General features: G+C 57.6%; 1 protein-coding gene across 1 annotated transcript in view; it reads left to right on the forward strand.

The window, feature by feature from the left end:
- ADCY1 (adenylate cyclase 1) overlaps positions 1-19,971 on the forward strand; it is an 89,033-nt gene extending 69,062 nt beyond the window's left edge. The window contains exons 15-20 of the mRNA XM_046020936.1: positions 2,702-2,818; positions 3,357-3,503; positions 4,008-4,106; positions 9,186-9,300; positions 10,467-10,591; positions 12,696-19,971. Of these exons, the coding sequence (XP_045876892.1) occupies positions 2,702-2,818; positions 3,357-3,503; positions 4,008-4,106; positions 9,186-9,300; positions 10,467-10,591; positions 12,696-13,034 (942 nt within the window). The 3' untranslated portion in view covers positions 13,035-19,971. The remainder of the gene's footprint in view (positions 1-2,701; positions 2,819-3,356; positions 3,504-4,007; positions 4,107-9,185; positions 9,301-10,466; positions 10,592-12,695) is intronic.
- The last annotated feature ends 1,018 nt before the right edge of the window (positions 19,972-20,989 follow it).

The following is a 20,989-nucleotide window of genomic DNA, read 5'->3' on the forward strand; positions in this document are numbered from 1 at the left end:
TCATTTTCCTTTGATTCAAGGACTTTTTGGTTTTGTGTGTGTGTGTGCGCGTGTGTGCGTTTAAGGTCTTCTTTGGACCAAAAGTTTCAAAGAAATACATTCTTCTTTCGAAGGTTTCCCAGATCTTCCTGTTTTTGACTTTCTACTTAGTTATATTGTTATCAGAGCTTATGCCTTGTAGCCTTGAATCCTTTAAGTGTCCTGAGCATTCTTATATGGTCCGTGCTCTGTTCTCTCGCTGTTGGGTGGTGGGTTTTTAAGTATCAGGCCGGCCGAGAGCGTTCCTTAGTCCCCCAGTCCCTCACAGACTTTCTGCCCATCCTGCCGGTTTTTGAGAGAATCATGTTGAAACCTCCCACTGTGCCTGTGCACGGAAGGCAAACGCCTTTTGAAAGGAGCTGCGCTGCGAAGGGGACAGCTTGAAAACAGCATGTTGCTTGTGTCTCTCACGCGGTGACAGGGACAGTGTGTACCGCCCACACCAGCTCTTTCTCACCCGTACTTAGCGTTTCTGGGTTGGTAGGAAAATCTCACAAAAAGAGAATTTCAGTGGGTTTTCTCGTATTTGTAAAAAACACAGTAACACAGCTTTTTCTGATTAATTTGTAAGAAGATGGACACTTAACCAACACACATCACGTAAACCTTTGCATGTGGAGATGCATTAAAAAAAACAGTAATTTTTTTACTCTTCTGATGGAAATAAATGTCAGTGAATTCCAGGTCATTTGAAAGACACCGGACTTAGAACCAAATCTTTTGATCACAAAGCGATAAACCAAGATTCTTTATTTTGCAAAGTTCAAGTGCATTCACTTGCGTTGTTTTCTTTAAAGGAACCTTACCACTAACGATATTTGGGGGAGAGCAAAATTTCTAGTGCCGTTAACAAATAAAACCGCTCCCTTAAAAATACGGACTTCCTCTTCATCTCACCCTGCAGAAAGCTTCTCTTGCATCTGTCGGTGTGCATGCGTTGAGAGGTAGACGTGCACGTGTCCAGGGAGAGGTTCCGGCTTCCTTCTCGCACCTCCCTCTCTCCCATGGCTGCAGCCTCCCTCCTGCAGGGGCCTGCTCGTCTCCACTCAGTCTTGTAGCTTCTGGGCTCCCTCTCCCATGTCCCCTGCTGTCCGATGGCGTGTTGCGAGGGGGACACAGCCCGTCCTGTTGCCTTCCCCAGCACAGCACCCAGAGGAGGCCCAGGGCTGCTGACCCCGCCCCTCATCCTGGCCGCGCCGTCCCCTGTGCTCCAGGCTTCCTTGTCCTTGTGCCTGGCTTCTGCTCTGCCGCCGGGATTCGCCACGTCCCACCTTAACTGGGGGAAGTTGCACTGAGTTAACAGTAGCGGACAGTTCCAGGCTTAGTAGGTACTACACGCACCCTAATCCTTGATAAGTAAGGGTGCGACCCTGAAATGGAGCATTTTCCCTCCATTTTATGATGAGGAAGCTGGAGCCTGTCACGTGGCCATGAAGTGGGACCGGAACTGGGGAGGGTTGCCTCCAAGCCCAACAGGCATCCCTGTGTCACTGTTGCCACCACCACAGGCCAATGTCCCCAAGCCTGAGGCAGCCCGAGAAATGTTCTCCAAACTGCTCCTTTTACAAGTCGGGCTGGTGCCAGGTTTGGGAGCTCGGGTGAGTGACCGACGGCCATCTGGTGGTTTTGGTGTCTGAGGGCTGGTGTGGCTGCTGCAGCAGGGCGGGAGTCATTGCTGCCAGCTTGGTTAGTCTGTGCAAAGGCCCTGTGGTCCAGAGGTCCTCCACCTGCCAACAGCATACCCTGGGAGAGCCCCCTTGGGCCGCACCACCTGCTCCGGGGAGTTTGTGCTTGGCTGAGTCCCGTTGGTGATGTATCTGTCCCAACCCCAGGTTCCTGCAGGTCTCCCTGTCTCAGGGCCCAGGATGTCAGTGGTGCTGGCAGTGCGGAGATTCTAGAGGAAATGGGATTGGCTGCCTGGCTTTGGGCGGCCTGAGTGACTGACAGAGGTGGCAGATGCCTGTGAATGTTCTGGGGCACGTTGGAGGCTGCCTGGGGGAGCCTCAGGTGCTGCAGGGGTTGGGGTCCCAGAAGGCGGTGGGGAGTGTACCCTGGAAATGGGGTGAACCTCCCACTGTCCTTTGAAAGTCACAACCGATCGGGGTGGGGACTTACCCAGAAATTCGTGGCTCCTCTGGGCCCCCAGGATGGCGATGCAAGGACTCTGCCCGGGGCGGGGTGTGGAGACGAGCCTGTGTAGATTATGGGCCGGCGCCCTAAGAGCCGGGTGCTGTAGGAAAGCTGCACCCGTGACGGGTGTGGGGCAGATGTCATTTAAAGCCATCAGCATAGGTGTGGCACGGGCAAGTAGGGACTTGTTGCCAAGGATCAGGTAGGGGTCGGCAGACAGAAAACCGCCAAGGGGAAATGTCAGGGGTGAGGGGTCCGAGGGGTCTGACCTAAGAGGCTTCCGGCTGAAGGCAGTGACAGTGTTGGGGGTCCCCCTGGGAGTCAGGGACTGGGGAGCCCCGTCTGATGTCCCGGGTGGGGGTCGGGCTGGACTCCGGGCTCTGCTGAGACTGTGATGCCGAGGAACTCAGATACCCATGAGGCGCCCGGCTTGGGGGTCGGTTCGGGGTCCGCCTGGTCTGGGGCAGTCTGTCACAGGGGGTGCCCAGCGAGGGGAGGAGGCCACGTGGGTGATGGAGGCTCTGCCCCCCAGGCAGAGGAGGAGAGGGACGACATGGAGAGGGTGAAGCTGGACAACAAGCGGATCCTCTTCAACCTCCTGCCGGCCCACGTCGCCCAGCACTTCCTCATGTCCAACCCCCGGAACATGGTGAGCGGGGCACGGCCTCCCGCCCTGCCAGGCGGGGCTGCCTGCAGCTGGGCGCCCACCCGGGGGGACCCTCCCATCACGTCTCTACTTGGAATTGCCAAGCATGGCTGCTTCTGAGCCTGGGCCACCCTGAGGCTGAGCGGGGCCCCCTGTGTCCACCCGCTCGGGCACTAGGAGGCTCCGGGGGAGGAAGCCCCCTCTCTCGGTCTCGGGACAGAGCAGAGCACCCGCCACCCTGCATGGAGGGAGAATGGGCTTCAGGAACCCGCGTTCAGGGCAGCCGGGGGTCCGAGCTTGCTGCGGAGGGAGAGAGGAAGCCCCCGCAGAGCAGGGCTCCCACGCGCCGACTCAGTACAAAGAGGCTTGGTCAGCGTTTTTGATCCTAAAGGCACAGGGCCCAGGGCTCAGCCTGACCGGCTTTACCCAGAAGCTCCCAGCTCCTGGGGCGGCACAGAGCCCCCGCGTCCTCACCCGCCGCCCCCCTCCCCTGCCCACACCTGCCGCCCCGCGCTGAGGCTGACCTCACCTTTGCCCCCAGGACCTGTACTACCAGTCCTACTCGCAGGTGGGCGTCATGTTTGCCTCCATCCCCAACTTTGACGACTTCTACATCGAGCTGGACGGCAACAACATGGGTGTGGAGTGCCTGCGCCTCCTGAACGAGATCATCGCTGACTTTGACGAGGTGACCGAGCCGTGGCCCCCAGCGTGGCGCGTCCCCCGCACACAGACCTGAGGTGGGGCGCGTATTCTGTCCCCTGGGGGGATCCAAACCGACCCTGACCATGCAGGAGAGGCCTCTGCTGCCTGCAGGCACTGAGTTCTGGTGGGGGGCGCTGGTTCCTTTCCCCTAATTAGTAAAGGCTGGTCTTGGCTGGTGGCTTCACTTCCAAGATGGAGGAGAGGGGCGGGCAGGAGCCTGAGGTCTGCTCCCTGCCCCAGGGCGTCTCCTCAGGGTGAGTCTCGGGCTACTGCTGTAGGGCAGGGTGCTCCGCTTTGTCCCTCCTGGGCTCCTCTTTCCCACGCCCTCGCGGGAGCCCCTCAGATCGGCCCAGACCTTGTCCAGTGCCCACAACGTAAGAGACACGCTGCTTCCCAAAACAGGCTCGCCGTCTGCCCTGGGGCTGCACCCACAGTGGCTTCTCTTGGATGTTACGTAATGTTTAACAGTTCTGTGTTTTATACCAAGCTCATGGACAAAGACTTTTACAAGGACCTGGAGAAGATCAAGACCATCGGGAGCACCTACATGGCTGCGGTGGGGCTAGTGCCCACGACCGGATCCAAGGTGGGTGATGTCCGGGGCTTTGCTGCCCAGGAACTGGGTCCCAGCTCTGCCCAGACTTCTCTGGGACTCTGTGCATGTTCCCTGATCTGAGCGCCAGTCTGCCCTATAACATCGGGTCAGGACAGTGGCCTGTGGGCTGTCCATTCAGGGACCAACCCTCCCCAGACTGTGTCGCATGGAAAGTCAGCCCCAAGGCCAGTCTCAGGGGGCTTGCTCTGGCCTGCCCTGCCCCACTGACCCTCCCTCACCAGCCCTGCCTCTTCCTCACTGGCCCTGCCTCCTCCCTACCAGCCACACCCCAGCCCTGCCAGTGCAGCACCATGGAGTGTCCCCTTTCCCAAAGCAGAATTGTGAATAAAGTTCTCAGGTTGCCCTTAAAAAAAAAGCAAGAAAATAAAGATAGATGTAAAAAAAAAATGCAATGAATGGAAAGCAGTTATAAATATGGGAGATGCTAATTCGACTCTATCAATGATCACTTTAAATGTGAAAGGAAATCTGCCAATTAAAAGAGACTGACAGAGTGGCCAGAAACACAGACCTGACTAGGTTTGCCACAAGAAACACACTTTAAATATAAAGACACAGATAACTTAAGAATATAGGGTGTAGAGGGAGGTCGTATTCCAGCACACATAAACGAAAATTTAAGTGGCAATCTTAAGACAAAACAGACTTCAGATCAAGGGAAATGATCAGATAAAGAGGGAGACTGCACGATGGTAAAGCAGTCAGTGCCCTAGGAGGACGTAACTGTCTTTAACATGGACGCGCCTAACAACAACACGTCAAAGTACACAAGGCAAAGCACAGATGGGACTGTGAGGCGCGACAGACGGACCCGCTGTCATGGTGGCAGACGTCAGCACCCTTCCCAGTCATGGGGAGATCCAGCATCACGAGGTGCCTGCATAAAATCCGCACCTACCGGCGGCTCCATGCGACAACAGCAGAACGCACATTCTTCCCGAACTCGGGTGGGACAGTCACCGAGACAGACAACATCCTGGGCCACAGAACGCACCTTAACAAGTTTAAAACTGTTGAAATTCTACAGAGTGTGTTCTCAGACTGGAATGGAATTGAACTAGAAGTCGATCGGTGGGGAGATACTCTGAAAATTCCTAAATATTTGGAGGTTAAGCAACACTTGTCCAGATGACATGGGTCAAAGAAGGAATTTCAGGAGAGGTTTAAAAATGTTTTGAACTAAATAAAAATGAAAATGCAATTTATCAAGGTCTGTGGGATGTGGCAAAAGCAGCCCTTCGAGAGAAATTTATGTCACTGAAGTACTATATTAGAAGACAAGAGCAACCCCAAAGCAGTCATCTGTGCTCGCGCTGTAGGAAACTACAGAAAGAACAATAGAAACCTCCAGTAAGAATGGGGAGGGAAAAAATCAGAGCACAAATCAATGAAATTGAAAATAGGTGGGCACTAAAGAAAATCAATGATGGGGCGCCTGGGTGCCTCCATCGATGAGGCATCCAACTCCTGATTTTGGCTCAGGTCATGATATCAGGGCTGTGAAGTCCAGCTCTGCGTTGGGCTCCCTGCTCAGCATGGAGTCTTCTTGAGAGTCTCTCTCCTGCCCCTCCCCTTGCTTGTGCTGAAAATATACAAACAAACAAACAAATAAATAAAATATTTAAAAAAAAGAAATTCAAGGAAACTAAAATCTGGGCTTTTGAGAAATCAATAAAGTTGATAACCTCTGGCTGTGCTAACCGAGGAAGGAAGAAAACACAATTCCTAATATCAGAAATGAAAGATGGGCCACTTGTACTGAACCAAAACATGAAAAAGTATGTTATGAGCAACTCTGTGCCCACCTGTGTCATAATTTCGATCAAATGGACCAATTCCCTAAAAGCCAAAATCTCAACAAGGGGAAATTAAAAATTCCCTAAAAGCCAAAACTCAAACAAGGGAAAATTAAAAATTTCAACAGGCCCATGCTTATTAAAGAAATGGAATCAATAAGTAGTAACCTTCCAAAAGAGGAGTAGATCCAGATGGGTCCACTGAACATTTAAGGAAGAAATTATACCAGTTCTCTAAAAATCTCTTCTAGAAAGTGGAACTTTCTAACTCATTTCTTTCTAACTCATTCTATGAGTCCAGTATTACAATAATAAGAAAGTCAGATAAAGAAACTACAAGGAAGGAAAACCACAGGTCAGTATTTCTCATGAGTAGAGATGGGTACGTCTTCAACAAACATTAGCAGGTTGAATCCAACATTGTATGAAAACAGTAGAGCACAAGGAAGTTGGAGTTGGATGTCAAGATACCAAAGCTGGTGCAATGTTTCAAAGTGAGTTCATGAAATTTACTATGGCAACCAGATAAGGAAGAGAAATCATAGGTGACCATGTCAGTAAATTCCTGCAGAACAGTCACTTGACAACATCCAGCACCGCTTCCTGATTTTAAAAAACAACTGTGGGCAAACTCTACGAATAGGAACCTTGTCAACTTGGCAAGGAACATCCACAAAAGCCCGGTAGTTTTCCATCACATGTGATGAGAAACAAAGCTTCCCCCTCAGGTCGGGAATGTGGTGAGAATGCCCCGTCATCACACCTATGTGACCTTGGTACTGGAAGTCTTAGCTAGTGCCCTAAGACAAGAAGAGGAAGTAAATGTATGTAGACCGGGGAGGAAGAAATAAAACACTCTTCACAGATGACATGATTATGTAGAAAGTGAAAAAGAATCCACAAAATGTATGTGATAAGTAACCCTAAGGCGGTAGTAGAAAAAAAGATTAACAGATAAGTCAGTTCCCTACACACCAGCAATAAGCAAGTGGAATTTGAAGTTAAAAACACAGTGCCATTGATCGTAGCCCCCCCCCCCCAATTAAATACTAGGTCATGTTTAACAAAGTAGCTACAACGCTATCTCTGGGAGGAAAACAATCTTTGATGCAATAAATCAAAGAAGATCTAAGTAAGTGAAGACGTAATGTTCCTCTGAACGTTGGAAGACCCATGGTCTAGAGGTCAGTAGTGGCCGTCGATCTTACGGATTTACGCAGTCCCACTCCAAAGTCCAACAGGTTGTTCTGTGATGTTGACCAACTGCTCCGGAGTTTACCTGGAGGTGAAAGCCCCGGAGTAAGTTGATGCAGTACAGTAGAACAGAGCGGGGTTGGAAGGCTGACACTCCACTTCAAGGTCAACCAGAAAGGGTGCCGTGATCAAAACAGTGTGGTGCTGGGGGAGAACAAACAGCTAGATCGATGGAACAGGATAGAGCCAGACAGACCCATCAGGAGAGTCAACAGATCCCCGACGAGAGGGCAGACGGAGCAGAGGTAGCCATCAACACACAGTGCTGGGACACCCGTACATCTGTCTGTGTAGCCGGATGTTAACGCAGGATGTGCTAAATTAACTCATAATGGATCTTGGGTCTCTGTGTAAAAGGCAGGCGTGTTAGACCTAGAAGAGAGAGTAAAAGAAGATCTAGGTGACCTTGGGTTTGGTGATGAGTTTTTAGATACAACACCGCAAGCATGATCCGCAGAAGAAAGCATCATTCTGCTGGATGTAATTAAGAATTTAAAATTCCGTGTGAGAGATACTATAATGAAAAGACAATCCACAGACCAAGGGAAAATCTTTGCAAACCATTATCTGATAAAGGACTTGGATCTAAAATACACAAAGAACCCCTGGGGCACCTGGATGGCTCAGTCGGTCAAGTGTCCGACTCCTGATCTCAGCTCGGGTTTTGATCTGAGGGTTGTGAGTTCAAGCCACACTTTGGGCCCCAAAATAGATACCAAGAACTCTTGAAACTCAGTGATAAGAAAACGAACAAGCTGATTAAAAAGTGGGCAAAAGATTGAACAGATCTCTTGCCCGAGGAAGGTACCCGTGACAGGTAAGTGTAGGGAGATGCTTTGTGTCACATGTCATCAAGGAAATGTAAATCAAGACAGAGAGACCTCACTGCACACTGATCAGAATGGCCAGCATCCAGAACCCTGGGACACCCAGCGCCGGCGGGATGCGGAGTGACAGGAAAGCCCCCCATGGCTGGTGGGGATGAAGAGGGGCACAGTGTGTCTAGAAGACAGTCTGGCCATTTCTTACAAAATGAAACAAACTCTTAACCCTGCGATCCAGCAATCACAGTCTTTGGCATTTACCCGAAGGAGCGGACAGCATGTATCCACACAGTACGTGACCTGGGTGCTTACCGTGGCTGTATTCAGGACTGCAGAAGCTTGCAAGCCACCAGTGTCTAACACACCGTGGTCCACCCAGACAAGGAGGCGCTATTCAGTGCTGAAAAGGAACGACGTGTCACATGATGGCAACACGTGGAGGAAACTTGGATGCATTTTCCGGAGGCAAGAAGCCAATCTGGAAATGCTGATGCTATAGGATTCCAGTTATGGAACGTTCTGGAAGAGGCACAACTGTGAAGATGGTCGAAGGATCGGGAGTTGCCAGGGGGCTGGGGGAGGGGGATGAACACACGGGCACGGGGGACGGGGTGAGGGACAGTGAAGCTGCTCTGTGTTGTGGTACAGTTGTGGGTGCACGAAATTCTGCGCTTGTGGAAACCCACAGGATGTACACACATACCTCCAAGCCCAGTGTGAACTGTAGTATTTAACCATTGTGGGTCACTGTGGGTGCTTCGGTGGTAAGGAAGGTCCTAATGCAGGAGGTGACTGGGAGGGGAACCATGTGAGGGAGGCAGCCGACAGGACTCTTACCAAAAGAAGACAATGGACGGTTGTCATCGTTTGGTGCGAGAGAGGTCGTGTAGCAGCACAAAGCAGTGGGAGCCATGGGCTCTGCGTGAGGGGAGACCGCCCTGCTTCCCTGTGCACCTCGGGCCATGGCACCCCCTGCTCCTGTCTGCAGGGGTGTCCAGCCCATTGAGGGGCTGACCCTAAGCCAGCACCCAGCCTGCAGGTGGTGGGCCGGGCTGTGCCTGCAGGGTCTGGTCCCTGACCCCCTGCGGGGGTGGCAGGGCACCTCCCAAGCATCCCTGGCTGTCAGCCTTGCCCTCGCACCCCAAACATGGTAACCTCCGTCTGCTCATGCACAGGCAAAGAAGTGCATCTCCTCACACCTCAGCACACTGGCCGACTTCGCCATTGAGATGTTTGACGTCCTGGACGAAATCAACTACCAGTCTTACAACGACTTTGTGCTCCGCGTCGGTACGTGGCTGCGGGTGGCCACCACTCGGGCCGGCACCCTGCGCCCACCCGCCCCCCCGGGCTGGGGGCCTGCCCGCCCCCACCTACTCCATGGCCCAAGAGGGAGGGTGGGGCCTCCCAGGGGCTGGCGTGGGGACACAGGGACCCTGCCTCGGAGCGCCGGCACCCCAAGGGGCACCGTCCAGCTCTCGAGACACCTCTGCCACATGCGGCTGGAGGAAAATGCCCCCAGAGGTGGTTCTAGAATTCAGACGTCTAGTGTCCAGAGAAACATCTAAGAGCCGGAGGCGTTCTGAGGCTCCGAGCACAGCTCTGTCTGAGGCCTGCCCGGCCTGCGAGCCGCATTCTGGCTTTGTCCTCGGACCGGAGCTCCGCCATCCATGCAGTGATGGGCTGGGAACAGACACTACCTGTGCCCAGGGACCGGGTGGGGTGTGAGCCCAGGCCCTTCCGCCCAGCAGGTGGGCTTTGTCTGGTCCACGCCCCCGCAGCCACGGGGTTGGGGGTGGTGGTGTGGGGGGAGCAGCCGCTCAGGCCCCTGTCGGGTCCCCAGCTCAACCCCAGGGCCATCCCGCCGCCGGGCCTGAGGCACAGATGAGGCCAGTGGCCGCCGGCTTCATTAGCACCCGTGCCTAACCCGGAAAAGTCTGCATGGGAGCAGAACAAGGCGACACGTGACGTGGCATCAGCAGAGCCAGGAAGCCCCGTTGTGGGATGGCTGCAGGGGTGACTGGTGCTCTTCTGGCAAGTTGGGCCCTGAGCCACGTGAAGAGACGGGGCCTCTGCTCCCTGCTTCAGAGATCCCGGATAACTGAACAGCTGTGGGCCCCACACCTTGAATGCCCTGCAGGGTGGCAGCCCGGGAAACCATCAGGAGCAACCGTGCCTCCTGGAAAGGGACTGAGGGGGGACTCACTGCCGTTCCGCAGTCTGAAAGGCTTCCTGGCTGCGGGCTTGCTGGTCCAGGAAACGGGACGCTCTCTGCTCCCAGGGCTCATGTGTAAGCAGACACTGAGACACGGGCCCCCTCTTCCCAATGAGGTGGGTCCCTACTTCAGGAAGGGGACCTGGGCTAGGTGACCCCAGGAATCCATGGCCCTGAGAGGGGCAGCTCCTTCCCCCGGAAGCCCTGCCGGTGCTGACGGCACACCGTGGCTGTCTTCCAGGCATCAACGTTGGCCCTGTGGTGGCCGGGGTGATCGGGGCTCGAAGGCCACAGTATGACATCTGGGGAAACACGGTCAATGTGGCCAGTCGGATGGACAGCACCGGTGTCCAGGGCAGAATCCAGGTCAGTCTGCTAGAGCTGCCTCGGGCACGAGGCGTGGGTGCTGTCCTGCAGGTGTGAGGCAGGTGCGAGAGGCTGGGGGAGGGAGGCGGGGTGGAGAGGGGAGCAGCTCAGTGTCCCTCCCCCTCCTGTCTCTTCTGGGCAGGGACACGAAGCCAAAGCCTCCCAGCACAGTGTGTCTGTGCCCTGCAGGGCAGGACCCGAGACCCGGGGGGGTCTTGGTGTGGTTTGTCCTGTGGCCCTGGGGGTCGGCTCCCTTGTGGCCACATGCCAAGTGAAGGGCACGGTGAGTGCTGGCGTCCCAGCGAGACCGTCCAGCATCCAGGACTCTGCCCACCTGCCCAGCTGCCTTCCACGGAGGGGCTTCCCTGGGTGCAGCAGCCCCCTGCCCCCCGCCCCCCAAAAGGTTCTGGGACGGTGCCTGCCCTTCCCTGGCACGCACAGGTATGAGCGGCTCTCGGGACCCCCCCTTCCAACCCTGCAAACCCAGGTCTGCCGGGGTCCGCACTGCAACCCCCGGGGGCCTCGGTGGAGGGGAGCCTGTCCCCTAGTGTGGCAGCGGTTGGCCTCTGGCCTCCCACTGGGCACTCTGAGAGACACTGGGTCCAGCGCTGGCCTCTCCCTCTGGCCTGATCCCTGACGAGATCCTCTGAGACCTGCGTGTACCCAGGTGGCGGCCCGCTCTCCTAGGAGCGTGTGTTCAGTCCCCGCCTGGTCGCTGGAGGGCGCTGCCTCCCTGTTGGGTGCCTGGTGGGCCCTTGGGGTCTCGGTTAAGGTTTAACCGTCAGGAGGCTCTGCTCACAGGGGCCACAGCTGTAGTCCTCCTTCGAATTTCTTGTATTATTGTGAAACACACACGATGTTTTCACCAAGTTCACCATGCAGGCGCATGCCGCGTGGAGGTGCTAAGTCGCGCCGCCGTCCAACAGCCCGTCCCAGGACACCGGGCCTCCCCGGGCCAGGTCACCCCCAGGGGGGACTTGGCAAAGCCCCATCCACTCTCCAGCCGCTCACGTGCAAGTTTGCAGTTTCCACGATCACATTGTGGCAAGCACCTCCCCTGCTCAGCACCAGGCCTGTCCCCTGTGGCCCCCAGGGCCATTCTCCAGGACGCGGCTGTTGCTCAAGGCCTGGCCTCCCCTGGCTGCCAGGCTGCTGGCGATGTGCCTCTCCGGTCTGTGTCCCCCGGCTACATGTGGGGCGCCCCCTTCCACAGCTCCGCCCCCTGCCTGTTCGCGGGTCCCCGTGTGGACTAAGAGCGAGGGCAGATCCACGGGGGTATCTTGGATGACCACAGCCCCATGTGCCCCCGTTCTGACTCAGGCATCTGCCACACGGCGTCCCGGGGGTCTGACAAGCCCTGTGAACCCCCACGTGGCCACTCTGTTTGCTGGGGTGGTCTTCCCACGTCCCCCACTGCTGCCTTCCTGTGTGTCCGTGTCTGGACTTCCCGAGGCACAGAGCTTTCAGCTGCCTCATTAACGCCCCGTGCCCCAGAGGCCCTGCGGTAGGGGAGCTCTGTGCAGACGGGGCCCCTCCCCTCCATCCAGCCCGGTGTCAGTGTCCAGGGTGCGTGCGCCAGGGCGGGACCATTGTCAGAGTGGGGAAGACGCGATCTGTCCGTCGGGCCGCCGGTGCTGCCCAAGGCACCGCTCCCGCCAGTGGCCCCATACATGTGCCTCCTCCTGCGTTGACAAGGAGCACGCTCCCACCCCGTTGCTCCTTTTAGGAGTCCTTCCTCCACGTCTGGCCCTTTCTGTGAAGTGCGTGCGGGACGCCGATGTTAGCGATCCAGCTGTGCTTGTCCCGCTCCTCTGTGTCCGGGCCGCAGGTGTGTGCCTGGGGTGCTCTGGGGCTCACACTCCGGACACGTGCTGTATCTGTGTCCTGTCCAGCCAGCCGCGCACCCGGGCCCTCCCCTCCAGAGAGCACTGCTTTCCAGAGCCTGCCCGGGGCTAGTGGGCGGCTGGGCCCCTCGTGTCCCCTGGCACTCTCTAATGTCGGGGACAGGTCACAAGGGGTGGAAGAGGGAACACTCTGGCGACCCTGCCCCCGGGATCCTCCCCTGCTGACCCCAGGGACGCTCACCCGCTTTCCTCCGCTGCAGGTGACCGAGGAGGTTCACCGGCTGCTGCGAAAGGGCACCTACCGCTTCGTGTGCCGTGGGAAGGTCAGCGTCAAGGGCAAGGGTGAGATGCTAACGTACTTCCTGGAAGGCCGGACCGATAGAAACGGCTCCCAGGCCAGGTCCCTGAACGCAGAGCGGAAAATGTGTGCTTACGGGCGACCTGGCCTCCAGACCAGACTGGGCACAGGCCCGCCTCCAATGGCCCCCATGGCTGGCCCCCCAGTCAGAGCCGGGCTGGGGGCTCTGCAGGGCTCGGGGCTCCCACCGGGCCCTCACGGCCAGCACCCGCCCCCTGGAGCGGCTGGGAAGGAGGCTTAGGGGAGCCCACACTGGCTGCTGGGGGCTCCAGCAGGGACCAGCCCGGCCCACAGAGCAGGGCCTGCAGCCAGAGGTTGGGCTGCAGAAGGGGTACCGTCCCGGCGTGACCCGAAGCAGCTGGGCAGCGATGGGCTGGGCGAGCCCTGCCCACCTGGATGCTGATGCTTTAGGGGAACAGCCCCCTTGGTCCTCTCCTAGGTGGCCAAGGAGCGGCTGCCTGGGGTTGGCTGGCTCAGTGTCCGGCGTCGGGACCTAGCGAACACCCGCCACGGCCCCAGGCTTCGGATCAGCGGGAGCCATGGAGCTGTGGCTGGCCAAGCGGGAGCACGTCCTGAGAAGGCCTGCAGCCGCCCGGGCCGGGATCCAGGCCTCGTGCGCTTGTCAGGGCCAGAAAGCCCGGCCCCCGGGCCCAGACGGGCCGGGCCTGCAGCGCGCAGTTTGGGGAGAAGCCGCGCAGCACAGAGGTAGGCTGCTGGCCTCCTTCGGGAGCCCTTTCTCGAGGGCCAGAGGCGGGTCTTCTGGAATTCTTGGGGCCCCGAGCCACGTCTCTGTGTCGTGACCAGCATCATCCCCGCTCTGCCTGCCAGTCGCGAGATGTCCCTCAGCCCCCGGATGGCCTTGGCCCTACACACCCTGGCCTCACTCGTCAGGGAAGGCGCCGAGATCGGGGCTGCTGGGCCCTTGCTGCCCCCGTGTCCGGGGCTCCTGCTCTCCTCACAGCAGCACAAACCTGCATGGATTTAGAAACAAGCGAACCATACCTCGCCACTGAGAGAAAGCTCCCCGCGGAGCAGGCGGCACCCGGACGTGGGATTTTGGACTGAGTTTGGGGGACACCTGCAGGGAGAGGCCTACAGGGGACTCTGGGGAGGCCTGGGGGTCTCCCATGTGCACAGGTGCATACCAAGGATGTGCTGCTAGGGGCGCTGAGTGGCAGCTCCGACCGCAGGAGGAAGGCAGCTTGGCACCAGCCAGCAAGGGCTGGGCTTACGCTGACTGAGCCCCTGTGCACATCCCCGGGCTGTTCCTGTGGTGGGCCTGTGAGGCGTGAGGTCCTCCGTGAGGCCTCAGCCCTGCCCATCTGTGGGGCAGCATGGTCGGCTGCTGGGCCGTGTGTGGATAGGCCAGCGATGCGGGACTCAGGACGGAGATGGGTGGGTGGACGGCCTCCCTCCTGAGAACCAGCTCTGCGAGGGGCCACCGAAGGCCATTGCTACCATCGCTACCGAGAAGGACTCTGTGGCCCAGCCATCCCTGCTCGCCTTTAGAGGGATATGGCATGATTCCTTCAGGGGAAACCGAGTCATCTTGGGAGTCCCATGAGCATGTGGCCCGTGTGGTGAGCCCGTCTGTGCCAGGCTGCAGGACTGAGGACCTGGCCGGGGTCCTGGAGCCCGCCTGCTGGTGGCCGCCAAGCTTCCACCAGTTGAGGGGGGCAGCGGACCACACTGAGGTCCTGACCCCGTGCCCTATTACATGGCAAAGGGACTTCACAGACAGAACTGAAGGTTGGGCCTTAGGCCGGGGCAAGATCCTGAGCTCTCCAGGTGGACCGCCTGCCTCCTCGAAGTGGACGCAGAGGCAGGGCAGTCAGGATGGCCCAAGGATGAGGTTGCTATTTAAAGATGCGGGGACCCAACCATCAGCCATCGGGGAGAGGAGCTGGCTGCCCCTGCAGAGACACGCTGCGGACTCCTTGTCTACCCGTGTGACCCGGGGGCAGGTGGATGCCAGCGAGAGTCTCGTGGCCCCCAGCCCTGCCGGTCCCGGACTGGGGGTCCACAGGACCAGGAGCTCTGGAGCTCTGCCTTGTGCGTGGCCGCAGCAGGAGGCCATGGGACCACCCACGGCGCTGAGGCCCAGCTCCCAGGAGCACGCGACACGTCGGTCATCAGCAGTCCAGACCCTACCGTTCCCGAGGGCGCAGGAGCCACCACGGCGTCCCTCAGAGGCGGGTGCACGATGTCTTCCTCTTTATTTGTGATGAGACTGTATGATCTTGCCTTATTTATTTTTAATTTTGTACAGTATTCACGGGCAAACATTAGCCTTTCGAGTAGGGTTCTCTCTAAATTATTTACGACGCTCTGTAAATAGTGCACTGTTTCAGGGGACACCTGTTCACTCCCACCAAAAATGAGAACAGCCCCCCCAGTCCCATGCGCATGGCCCTCTTTACCCAGATGTGTGACATCCCTAAGGCACCATGCCCCTGCTTGGGGGAGCCTCAGCACTATAGGGGGACCCGCGTGTCCCTCGTGCACCACTTTTACACCCAACCTCAGTAGTGCAGAAGGCAGCACCAAACTTCCAGGCGCTTCCACGGACCACCGGGCCTGGGGGGTCCGCTGCACGGTGTGTGTAAGCTACAGTGTGGAGCCCCCACCACCACCACACCAGGCCCTCCCAGGCTGCACATTAGTCAGACCCCAGAGCCACAGCGCTTCCAGACGCTTCCTGTCTCCAGAGGCAATAACTAACCTGTGGAGACAAGGCCAGTCCAAAGCCAACGGTGATTCTAGCATAAGCCATGCACACAAGTTTGCCCGTGTTCAACCACGCCATGGGGCGGGCGGGGGGGGTGCCGACACCCCTGTGGCCGCCCAGCCCCTCCTGCAGACCCAGCTCAGGCCCCGAGTTCTGTGGGGTTTGTCATCGGTGTCCCAGGCACAGGGAGCCGAGGGCCAGCCTCAGCCCTGTCAGTGAAGTCACTCTCGGTTCAGGAGCAGGTCTGTGCACACCTGCGACCCTTCTAACCTGTCTCAGCGCTCACACGGGGTGCAGTGAGCCTCCGGGCCAGACACCCGTCCTGCCTGGTGAGCCTGCTCCGTGTGTTGGGTCTGGGCCCTGATGGGATCCAGATGATACGAATGCCTGCTCTCGTCCCATCAGCACCCAGAAGTAGTGTGAATCCCCTCCTTTGTCCTGCTTCTGAAGAAGGAGGGGTTCTGTGGGCCTCATCCTTGTGTGTCCCAGACAGGTGGACCCGGCTTCATTCCAGCTTGTGTTCCTGGGATTCCCCAAGTCTGGGGTCCTGCGGGCCCCTCCCTGTGTGGCAGGCTCCGCCCATGACACGCATGCGCCGCCCACAAGGCAGGGGCTCTCTAAGTGTGCACCTGCTGCTGCGTGGGAGCTGGGCGTGGGGGATGCGGGGCGCCCAGTCACATGGGAGCCGGGTCTCCGAGATGGTGGGCGCCCTGCAGTGTGGGAGTCGGGTGTCGGGGATTGGGGGGCACCCCGCCGCGCACCAAGCAGGTCTCTGACTCAGCGGGTCACAGAGCACTGTTAACACTTGTAATTCTGAACCATGCGGGCCTGTTGGGTCCATAGAAAGTCACCCCGGACACCGACTTGACCTGATTTTGTAGCGGCTTCAGTTTTAAAAACAACAAAACTTAAAAAGCAACAAATCAACCTCCTTAAAGGAAGTTGGTTTCAAAATGTTTGGTTTGGGGAATGACTAAGGGACAGGGAGTGGTCAGCTGGAAGCCGGAGGGCACCGCCACGCCCCTGCACCTGCGTCATGTCCCCCTGGCTGCAGTGTGCTTTGAAAGCTGGGTGGGGAGTTGGAGCCCCAGCGCTCTCCAAGGGGATGTGGAGACCATGTGGGGACGCGACCTCTTCCCACAATATCTGGGTTTGCCTTTCCGTCTGTGAGTCTTAGACTGGGCTGGGTTGAAGTCTGGTTCAGGGACTGGGTTACTAGGGGTGGCCCGAGGACCCCCTTCCTGGAGGGCGGGGTGGGGATGAGATAGACGGTCAGGAAGGCTGTTTGGCTCAGCCTGAGGAATAAACTCCAATTATGCCAATTGAATTTTGCCAAGATGGACTTGGGAGGTGGGGGGTTGGCACTGACAGGCAGCCCCCGGGACGTGAGACAGAGTCCCTGATTCTGGGTGGTGGGTGGTGAGGAGCCAAAGGCAGTCCCTGTGCCCGGAGACGGTGTGGACCCCACAGCTGTGAGTGTAGGTGTGCAGAGGCGCCAGAGTGGGAGGGACGGCCTGCTGTGGCCAGGAGCATGAGGCAGGGCCCCTTAGCTCCTCCCTGTGCCCAGGGCCAGACTACACACCCTCAGGGCGCTCCCGGGACACCCCAGCTCCTGGGTGCGCACACTGGAAGCCGGTCCTGGGATGCTGGGGCGCGTGGGTCACCTTTATGCCCAGTTCAGCGAAGTAAGCCTGATTTCAGAGGCCACGTTTCGGGACTAGACCTCCCTAAACAACCTCATGGTAATGACTCACACATTTGCATTTCTTAAATTTCCCTGAAAATTGTCATCTATCCACTCCCCATCAGATCTGCTCATGGAGAGAAACAGTAACTCTTCCGCTGGAGCCATGCTGCACTCACATCTGTGTGCGTGTGTGCACACATGCGTACGTGTGCATGCATGTTTGTGAGCGTGTGATTGTGCGCATGCATGTGTGCGTGTGCATGCACGCATGTTCGTGTGATTGTACAGTGTGTGCATACACATGTACATGTGCGTGCATGTTTGTGAGCGTGTGATTGTACACATGCATGTGGGTGTGTGCACACGTGTGTACGTGTGCATGCACATTACGAGCATGTGATTGTACGTGCGTGTGTGCGTATGCATGTGCACTGTGCATGGTTATGTGTGTGCACATGTGGGTGTGCGCATGCGTGAGTGTGCCACACCTGGCAGGGAAGGGTGTTCTAGACATAACCCTTTCTCCCTTTATGAAATCCGTGCATTCCTTCCTACACTGGATTGTGTAGGTTCCGTGCTAAAGCCGCAGGAGAGGCCAGTAGTCATTAGCGTGTGTAGTGAAAATATCTCTTCTGGAATTCTCCACGTGGCCACAAACTAAGGGAACCGCCATGACCAAGACCCACATCTACTTGGCAGCCCCAGAGCACCTTCTCCACCTGTCACCTGTTGGTCGTTTACGGCCCCCACAGTGTTGTGAGGAATCTGGGGCTCAGAGAGGTTATTGACTTGAGCAAAGTCACACAGCACGAGTGGCAGGACCGAGACTCATGCCAGCCTGTCCCAAGCCCTTGGTTTTCCATCCTACTCAGTGGCTCTTTGCTGACACTGTGCTGGGTTTGATGGAACCCCCTGGCTGGTCTGCACCAAAGTGCCCACTGTGGTGGGGACCCTGGCAGCCTGGTTTGTAGGGTTGGCCCCACTGCCTGCCCCCGGGTGCGCCCTGGGGAGCTCAGAATGCTGTCATCAGCAGTGGACCCCCCAAGGACACTCAGAACTAGCCTGAGAAGTCCCACCTTGTGTCGCTTTCTATCCTAAATCTGTGTCATGCCCACAGCCTATCCTGTCTGAGAACACACAGACTCTCCTTCAGCAGGAGGGATGGTTGCCCATATCTTTCTGCACGGCCTCTCTGGCATCAAACAGGGGAAGGGGGCCCCAGAAGCTCCCAAACCACACATGCCTACCCACGTGCATGAAGCCAGGTGGCCCCCAAGTGCTGATCCTAAAGCATGTGAGGCCTAGCAGGCCGTGGGTCGAGCTGCCGTCTCTGCTCTCTCTCCCCTGGTGGCCGAGTTATCCAGCGTCTCACGCCACAGGCACAAGCTGGGTGGTCAGTGCCCCTTCCTGCAGGTCAGATGGCCGTGCGCAGGTTTCCCGGAGAATGTGTGGAAGGCAAGACGGGGGTTGCGGAGGCTGGTAGGAAACGGGGCTCCCTGGCCCCGACTGCTTCGACTCTGGGCACTCAGACTCCGTTCAGAAGCTTGGTTTGCAAACAGCTAGCATCCTGCCCTGAGAGCTGTTGTTTAAACAGAGAGGTTGTCCTAGACTAACGCGCGGGAGAGCTAGGCGACTCCGGGGCTCCCTGAGCGTGTGTGGGGATGTGTGTGGGTGTGCGCAGGAACAACCTTACAGAGTGCCATGTCTGTGGGCTCGCGCTCCCCACAGCGCGGCCTTGGGCCCACCAGCAGCCAGAACTGTTTCTTGCCTCCCACCAGCAGCACCCCCCAGCCCCCCGGGCCCAGAAGCACACGTCTCAGGGGACTGGCCCCTAGTTGTGGGAATCCCAAGGAAGCCTGCCACCACTTCTTGCATACATGGGGGTGCCCGCACTCCCAAGTGCCCGTCCCAGGGGGGCGCGTAGGCTTGCCTCCCCCCTGTACTAACTGGGCTCGCACGCATGTGCACCCCAAATTGCATGCCCTGAGATCCCCACGTATGTGAGACCCACTTTGAACTTGGAAACACGCAGCATGCGCGGAGGGACGGGCCCGCCTTGGGCCATCTGCCGGCTGGCCGCAGAGTGTCCCCGCGACCCAGCGCAGCCTGGGGCCCCAACCTGTGTGGCCGGCGCCTACACTGGCCACACAGCGTCTCCCAGCCCAGAGCCCCCGTCCCCGTCCCCCTGGCTGCACGACTGCACACCACCTTGCACAAGGAAGGTGACGTATTGATCGCAAACACCTTAAAGTAGCTTCATTCTCACCGAAGGTCAACCCACAGCCCACCCCTGATTCTCTTGCCTCGCCGAGAAAGGCCGTATTCACCCCTGCACCCTTACTGTCCAGCTGGGGGGTGGGCGCCGCTCGGTGGAATGCAGGGGCGGGGGGGGGGGTGGGCAGGGGGACACGCTCGCCGCCCACGGAGCTTGCTTGAGAATGGTTCTGCAGACCCAGAACCCTGGGATGGGGTCAGACGACGGCAGCTCATGGTCACCAGGTAGCTTCTGTCGATAGATTTGTATAATCAATACGGGTCTATTTTTATGCCAGCCCACACTGTACCTTCCAGTCTTTTCCAAGATTGTTTGACCGAGACAAGTCACTGAATAATGGGTCCTATTTTTATTAACAAACCAGTGAACAGACTGACATGTTAACGTGAATGTACATTTCTTAATTGCGACTTTTCTACTGAGTGTTTGCACTATACTTTCTGGAACCTTATTTAACAAAAATAAAGGAAAAAAATTGCTTGACTAAACCCTGTGGACATTTTACTTGCAAACCACGGGGTCGTGTGGCCTGTGTGAAGACGTGCCTTCCTCAGGGGAGACTGTGATGTTCTCCAGAGTCGGCGCTGCCCCTGGGCCGGGCTCTGCTCTTCCTGTGACCGCGGGTTGGGGGGCGCATGGGGCTCGGCTTCTGCTCCCAACCAGAGACTCCACGGAATATGATTCGTACTCCTTGGGGTTCTCAGACCGGTCTCGGACTAACCAGTCAGGGACTGTTGTTGAAGGCAAACCAAGGGTGGATAGCAGGGGTGGGGGTGGGCCATCAGGAGGCTGAGCCAGGACAGTTCCTAAAACCGGGGTCCACGGGCCAAGGTCAGGTGAAGGTCGGGGTCTAGTAGAGAAGAGGCCATGAGGCACCAGACCAGAATGTCAGGGAGGGTTTGCCACAGGCCAGCCTCCACCAGGACACACCTAATGCCATGATCCAGAAAAGCCCCGTCCTACCCCCAAGAGGGGGCAAGAGAAGCAGATTTGGTGCAGAGATCACAGGGACCCGTAGCTGGTGGGGAGGGGAGGGACTGGGCCAGACTCTGGGGAACATGATAATGTGGCCCAGGCTCAGCACATCTGGTAGAGTCCAAGACCCCGTCAGCAGGGGAGGGATGGCTCAGCAGGGGAGGGATGTGGGGAGTGGGGTGGAGGAGTTGCCGGGCTCTGCCTCCTCCGAGGACACCCTGAGCCCCAGGGCAAATTTCCAGCCCCTACTCACTGGGCATCTTCCTTTAGAGGTCTGGCACATGCATCACAGGGAATGCACCTCCCTGAGAGGTGTGTGTCTGAGAGAGACTGACCGTTCTTTCAAGGAATGGCTCCCCCAGTTACGGGGCTGCCTTCAAGTCCAGTCTGCAGTGTGGGCGGCAGCTGGAGACACAGGGAGGAGCTGATGTTGCATCCCTAGTCCAACGGCCACCTAGAGGAAGAACCCCTTCCTCCCCTGGAAGGACCTCAGGCGGTTTCTCTTAAGGCCTTCAACTGATTAGATGAGGC

The sequence above is a fragment of the Meles meles genome, chromosome 10, assembly GCF_922984935.1.
Source record: "Meles meles chromosome 10, mMelMel3.1 paternal haplotype, whole genome shotgun sequence".
Taxonomy (NCBI): domain Eukaryota; kingdom Metazoa; phylum Chordata; class Mammalia; order Carnivora; family Mustelidae; genus Meles; species Meles meles.